Source organism: Lemur catta, chromosome 15, assembly GCF_020740605.2.
Source record: "Lemur catta isolate mLemCat1 chromosome 15, mLemCat1.pri, whole genome shotgun sequence".
Lineage (NCBI taxonomy): Eukaryota > Metazoa > Chordata > Mammalia > Primates > Lemuridae > Lemur > Lemur catta.
In genome coordinates, this window is record NC_059142.1 from 13,082,195 (window position 1) to 13,089,731 (window position 7,537).

Genomic DNA, 7,537 nt, shown 5'->3' on the forward strand with positions numbered 1-7,537 from the left:
AAGAAATAGAAATGGAAAGGACAAACTACCTTGGAGGAGATAAACCAATTTTATTGTCCATCATTATGTTATACAAAAATCTAAATTTGTACAGAAAAAAAGCAAATGAATACTAAATGAGAATGCAAAAGAAATAATTTAAATTTGCTATTTTTTTCCATGATAGTATGATGATAACCATTTCAAAGCACATGTGTCTGGCTTCAGAGAAGGATTTGTTCATTGGCCAAAGCTTGCCATAAAAGAAAGGCTTTCAGTGTCCCTGTGTGCTCTACTGGCTCTTGACAAAACTCTTGAGATCTTCAAGAAAAGTAATGTACTCCTGGTGTTCCAGGGCTGTGCTGAGCTCCACCAACTCATCTGCAAAAGTGTTGTCCACCCCTCGGTCCGCAAGGAAATCCATTAGATGGTCATACAAGGCCTATGAAGAATAGCATTTACTAGTTTTTTTTTAAAAAAAGGACAATCTGTAATGCATATTAATTAAAATGCTTTTTTCTCTCCTTGAGCTAGGACCCTCCCACACAAAGCCCAAGAGCATACCCCCTCTTATCACGTACTCACCCAGTCTAGAGAATCTGTGTTGAGTGTGTAATTAGTGTCCTTCCATTCAGAATCACCGGTGGACTGAAAGCTAACTTCCCTGATAGAGAAAATGTCACTCTCTTCCTCTTCCTCTTGTCCAACCTGAAAGGAAACGTATTTGGGGAAACTGAGGGGTTTTTCAGGACAAGCCAGACTCAAGCAAAGAAAAGACTTTACAGCTTGAAACTTACCAGGTTTTACTCTTATTCCCTCATCCCCCACCTCTCTTCCCCTGGTCTAAGATACAAAGTCTTTTAAGTGTCTGCTAAAAAGGACCAGGAAGGTCCCAGAAACTCCTTGTTCCCAAGGGGCTGGCAAGTCCACCCTGCATACCTCATCCTCTGGATAGTGGCAGTCCAGCACGAGGGCCTTTTTGCCGTCGTTCTTAGTAACTTCAACCACGAAATTAGGAGTTGATGTCAATTCAGGCTGGGGAAACAAAAAGTCAGTACATGCTATTGTTGGATGCCTGGACCAAAGGTCTCAAACAGTTCAGAGTGTCTGATGGCCACTACTATTAGGATATTATTTAGCCACTTTAATAGTCTTATGCTATAGCATTCTCAAATAAGCAGGTTAGAATCTTTAACACAGGATATCTCACTTCTGTTAGCACCCTACTTGGTTAAAGAACACACTGGGTTTAGAATGAAATGTGCATTCTGTCCCTAGCTGTGTGCCAATTATTTGACATTCAGATCAGTCCCTTAAGTTTCTTAGGCCTGTTTCTCCATCCATAAACTGCAAAGTTTGCTTAAGTTTCCAAGATCTCTTTCTTTCCAGCTTGACTGTTTGAGGAGTCATCCTTTACTACAGACCATAATCAAAGGCTGGTGGTGCATCTGGCTAAGTGGCCATCCTAATGGCTGAATAATGGCAGCAGCTCCTCCTCTGATGGTGAACCCTGGGAGCAGACTGAGTCCAATGTCAGGGAGATGCTAGTCAGGGTGATGAGACAGAAGCACCCTGGAGGGCTGTGCTCTCCACACTAGGCCAAGAGGTAAGACTGTACTGATGGCTGCTTGGACAGATCCAGGGAGCCTGTGGCTCTCATACTGGTTTCTAGGCTAGGCACAGCACTTCCCCAAATGTTTGAAAACTGGGTCCCATCCAGGTCCAACCAAGAGGGCCAGAAACCTAAGGAAAAGATCTCCACCTGGCCAAGTGTTAAAATCTCTGTTGCTGCTGGCTTTCTTATCTTGGTTAAGTGGCTAGTGTTACCAGCTTGTGACATTTTAGGAACATTCCTCACATGGAAATACACCAAATAATAATCTCCCATATCAAACATCTCCCCATCATGGGAGGGGTTGAGACAGTTTCAGTTCCTTTCTGTTAAGAGAATACAGGCCAAACTATAAAGCCTGAGTCTACAGATGGCAACTTATTCAGTCCCTGGAAAAGAAAGGGGGCCACAGCCGCAGTGCTAAAGCTGGCCAGAAACTATTGATTCTGGCACTCAGCAAGTCCCAAGGATGGGTGTCCTTTGCCTTATCTCTTCTAGCATTAGAGAGAATTTAAAAAGAGAAGAAGAAAGAAATGCTCCTTGTCTAAGCCCCTGGGGCAGCCCATCAGAACTGAGGTAAAAGCTAATGATAAGTGTGAGGAGCTTACCTCCTGTTCTTCAACCTTCTGCCCTTGGGAGGACTCCTCCTCACCGTCAAATGTTGGCGGGATGCTGTTGTTAATGTTGAAAGTGACAGTGATCCTAGAAAAGCAGAACACAGACAAGGCACAGTTTTACCTGAGTAGATTAACAGATAAGCATGGAGACATGCAACAGTTAAGGTTTACTGAAACAATGCCTCTATCCTAGCTGACTGTATATCTGCATTATTTGCAGAACTTAAAAAGGGCTAGGTGTCTACATCCAACCCTGAGACTGATTCAGCAGGTCCAGAGTGTGCCTACTATGTGCCAGCTGCTGGAAGTCAAACCTACAGGCCCTAGTTTATCTCAGCCAGTCATGTGTGGGCTACTTCCATCAGGCCAGTGCCCCAGGGCTCACTGCCATGTGCCCACTGGTTGGCTCACAGCCACAGCCCCTGACACTGTCCACCCTGTTGTTTCCAGGGAACCTTGGTAAAAGTGAGCAGCTTAGAAGCTGGTGGGATGGAATAGAAGCCCCTTTAAGAGCTTTCTCCACCACAAAACCTGCCTCTGGAAGGAAGGGAAAGAGGAGCACTGAGGGCTGCATCAGCTGAGGACCAATAGCAGCCCTAGCCCTAGGAAGGGGAGGCCTCACAAAGATGCAGGACAAGTCATTCTTCAGAGTACTTACGTGAAGTTTTATAATCACAAAGCACACCAGAAACACCAACTAATGACAATTTTAAGGTGCAAGAATCCTCACCTGACAAATCATGATCCAAAGTTTGAGTCAAAATTCCTACAACATGAAGCTTGGAACTAGAACTGCTGGCCTGCACAACTCCAGCAGGCACTATTCCATACAAGAGTAGGCTAATTGCTGCCCCCTGGAATCGTGCTAACTGGCTGCCTTGCCATGAAGCAGCTTTTCCATAGGAACAACTACAGTTTGAGGTTCGGCCACAAAATTTATTGAATCTGCAACAGTGCTGACCAAGCTGAGCTCCTGGACTCCAGGCCACAGAAATGCAGTGATGTTCATCAGAACAAAGTTAATTCCATGTGGATCATAGACTTAAACATGAGCTAAAACTATAAAACTCTTAGACAAAAACATAAGCATAAATCTTTACAACCCTGGGTTAAGCAGTGCTTTCTTAGATGTAACACTAAAACGCAAAAGTGACAAAAGGGAAAATAGGTAAACTTGACTTCTATCAAAATTAACAACTTGTGTGTGTCAAAGGATGCAACCAAGAAAGTGAAACCACAGGATGGGCAAAAACACTCACAAATCCCGTATCTGATAAGGGAATTATATCCAGAAAATATAAAGAAGTCTAACAACAACAATAAAAAAGACAAATAGCCCTATTTAAAAATGGGCAAAGAATTTGAACAGACATTTCTCCAAGGAAGAAATATAAATGGCTAATAAACACAAAAAGATGCTCAACATCATTAGTCATCAAAGGAATTGAATCAAAATCACAATGAGATACCACTTCACATCCACTAGGATGGCCAAAATGATAAAGGTGGACAGTAAGTGTTGGCAAGCAGGTGGAGAAATTGGAACCCTCACACGCTGTTGTTGGAATCGTAGTACAGTGCAGCCACTTTGGAAACAGTTTGACAGTTTCTTCAAAAACGTCAACATAGAGTTACTATGTGACCCAGCAATTCCACTCGCAGGTACATAAAGAGAAATCAAATATGTCAACAGAAAAACTTGTACATAAATGTTCACGGTATTATTCATATAGCTAAAAGGTGGTAACAAGTCAAATGTCTATCAACCGATAGACAACTGGATAAAATGTGGTATGTCCATACAGTGGAATATTATTCAGCCATATAAAGAAGCTACGTACTGATAGCTGCCACTGTCAACATGGATGAACTCTGAAAACAGTGCTAAGTTAAAGAAGGCAGACACAAAAGGCCACAAAATTATGATTCCATTTATGTGAAATGTCCAAAATAGGTGATGTACAGAGAAAGTAACTTAGTTGGTTACCAGGGGCTAGAGGGAGGGAGAAATAGTGACTGCTAATGGGTATTGTTTTGGGATGATGACAATGTTCTAGAATTAGACAGTGATGACTGATTATTGTATATTTCAACAAAAAGGTGAATTTTATGGTATATAAATTAAATCTCAATAAAGCTGTTATTAAAAAAAAAAATACAGGCCAGGCTTAGTGGTTCACACCTATAATCCTACCACTCCCTGTAATCCTGGCACTCCGGGAGGTTGAGGCAGCGGATCGTTTCAGCTCAGGAGTTCAAGACCAGCCTGAGCGAAGAGCAAGACCCTGTCTCAACTAAAAATAGAAAGAAATTAGCTGGACAACTAAAAACATATAGAAAAAATTGGCCAGGCATGGTGGTGCATGCCTGTAGTCCCAGCTACTCAGGAGGCTGAGGCAGAAGGATTGCTGGAGCCCAGGAGTTTGAGGTTGCTGTGAGCTAGGCTGACGCCAGGGCACTCTAGCCTGGGCAACAGAGTGAGACTCTGTCTCAAAACAAACAAACAAAAAAAAAAACGATACAGAATTGCAAGCACATCGTGAAGTCAACTGTAAAAAAATTTCAAGAAAAATTATAAGACTCTACATGTCTATCTGTGTAACAGGATTATGTCATACTTGCATGACACAAGTATAAACACTTAACAGTCTAGGAGGGAGGAGCTGAACTAGGTTAAAAACCCCTGCCTCTTTCTGATGGCAACCCTCACTACATTGTAACCCTATCCTGTTACATGGGAGTTACATTATTTTGTATTTTCAACTACTGTAAAAATTAGGGGACAGGAACAGGCCAGTTTTTTTGTTTTTGTTTTTTTGAGACAGTCTCCCTGTCGCCCAGCTGGAGGGCAGTGGCATCATCATCACTCACTGCAACCTCAAATTCCTGGGCCCCAGTGATCCTCCTGCCTCAGTCTCCTGAGTAGCTGGGACTACAGGAACATGCCACTGTACTCGGCTAATTTGTTTTTCCTTTTTTTTTTAAAGTAGAGACAGGGTCTCGCTCTAGCCCAGGCTGGTCTCGAACTCCTGAGCTCAAATGATCCGCCCGCCTCAACCTCCCAGAGTGCCAGGATTACAGGGAGTGGTAGGATTATAGGTGTGAGCCACTGTGCCTGGCCCCAGGCCAGTTCTATCAGGACTGTAAACCAGAGATCAAACTAATTCTATCACTACTATAAGAACTTCTGAATCTGCATGACTAAATTTAGCCAGGGCATGGCTTCCTTCAACAATAAAGATTTATTGAATCTCTACCTTTCAGTGGACTTCCAGCTACATACTTTTGTGCTACTTTCTCTTACTGTCACCTTAGTAACCAGCCCACAGCAAATCTGTGCTCAGTGAATGAACTATCAGGAGCTTATGAAGTTGTTCAAAATGAATCCTCCTGTCTCTTGAAAACCATCTCTCATACCAAAGTATCCACCTCTGAGGATGACCCAGGACAGGTCCTGTAGAGTCACAGATTTGGTCCCCTGGAATCCACAGTCCCCAGACCAGTACTTACTTTTCCCCAGCAACTTTCCGCACTAATTTAGCTTCCGTTCCGTTCACTTCCAGCTCCCAACCTCCAGACATCTTGGGGAGGGACTTATGCTTCTGAATTTTCTTTTCCTCCTTAATTTCATCACTCAGAAATTCAACAAAAGCTTTGTCCCCTAGAAGGAAAATCCAGATGATACCCCAAAATAAAAGCCAATTAGTTTAGCATGAAACAATTACCCAGGTTACTGCAGCCAGAAATCTGGATTTGGACAGTTTCTAATCTCTCCGCTATTATGGTTCCTCTGAGACCTTAACCCAATTCACACCTTTAAGCCTGTTTCTTTAACTGCAAAAATACCATAATACTATCAGTAGGTAGTTGAACTTGATTCTGGCAAAGTGATTTCTAGTAATACACCCATTATCACCTTTCGCTATAAAGCAAAACAATTCCCAATTTCCGTCTTCCACTTACCAGCAGATATAACCATGCTGCTTTCAACCACGACCTTGGGCCCTCAGCCTTATCACCGCCCCCAAATATTTGGTGGGTGGGCGAGAAAGGGGAACGTGATCACACGTGGGTTTTACCCGCTGGCTGCCAAATGTCACGGGCCTCGGGGATCGGTTCCGGGTGATCCACTCCTGATAGTCTACGCTTTCCCTCTCTGGATGCTCCCCGCAGCCCCTGCCACAACGCCCCGACCCGCGTGCGCAAAACTCACCTTCGGTGTGCAGCGCGCCGCAGCCGCAGGCGCAGGGCCCGGGAGGCCGCAGGAGGACGGGCCGCCGCACCGACCCCGCGCGCACGCTGAGCAATCCGAAGGGCCGGGCGGACGGCCGTGGCGCCAGCTGCAGTAGGTGCCGGAGCTGGGGGGCGTGCGCGGCGGATCGAAGGCCGGAGACGGCGGGGCCCAGGGCACGGGGCACGCAGCGGAGCAGAGGGAGCATAGCGCAGGCAGTGGCGGACACGTGCGTGTGCGTGCGCGAATGCCGAGCCTGGCCCAGGCTCCCAGCGACTTAACGCGCCGCCGGAAGCCCCGCCCGCGCCGGAAGCCCCGCCCGCGTCGGCACTGTAAGACTGAAGGCCCGTGGGCAGGATCGCGCCCTCTGCTGGGGACCTCCGGTGCAGGCCTGGGGAGGCCTCGAGTCCGGATTCCTGCGCCGTCTGGCTGAGTTCGCCTGGGTCTAGTCTCCAAGGGTTTCTGTTTAATTCTCTCCGGTGGCTGCTTATGCTCTCTCAATTTCCTCCTACTGTTCTCAAAGCACGCTAGACTTTCTGACTACGCAGATTGCATCCCCAACTCCCACCGGGCCCGACTCCAAGGTCATTTCCCATAGGAGGCCCTCCTGGAACATCCTCTCTTCCACCTGATAGCTCATGCTTGTGCACACCCAGCCCCTATGCTTCACTCTCTTTCTGCAGAAACCTCCTGGCATCGCTGGTTTACCAGGCAGCATCCCCTCACTCCTGCCAGACTGTGAGACCCTGAAGGCCGCCGTGACTAATTTCTGTCACCTTCCCACTTCGCACCCTCCAACCTTGCATCCAAGTTCTAAAAGGAACATCATTTTTCTGGGGACAAGAAGCCATGACTAACATCAGATTAAGGTTAAAAACGAACAATCCTGCAGTTCTAGGATACACAGTAAATATAAGGTGCCAAGAAGGTATGTCTTACCAAATTAGTGACAAGACTAATACTTAATATTTTCAAAACATTTTTCTGTGAAGGGAAAACAGACCTAAGAAACAAGCCACACACATCATGTGCAAGATTTGTTTTTAATGGATTTGATAGTCAAGTGCAAATTTGAGCCTTATATACAAAAGCTGATGT

General features: G+C 45.5%; 1 protein-coding gene across 1 annotated transcript; it reads right to left on the minus strand.

Moving 5' to 3' along the window:
- Positions 1-30: 30 nt before the first annotated feature.
- LOC123650828 (complement C1q binding protein) lies at positions 31-6,735 on the minus strand. The gene is made up of 6 exons (XM_045569994.1): positions 6,422-6,735; positions 5,719-5,869; positions 2,200-2,293; positions 919-1,014; positions 565-687; positions 31-421 (listed from the first exon to the last, which is right to left on the minus strand). The coding sequence occupies exons 1-6, from the start codon at positions 6,645-6,647 to the stop codon at positions 272-274; spliced, it is 840 nt and encodes a 279-aa protein (XP_045425950.1). The 5' UTR covers positions 6,648-6,735; the 3' UTR covers positions 31-271.
- Positions 6,736-7,537: the final 802 nt, after the last annotated feature.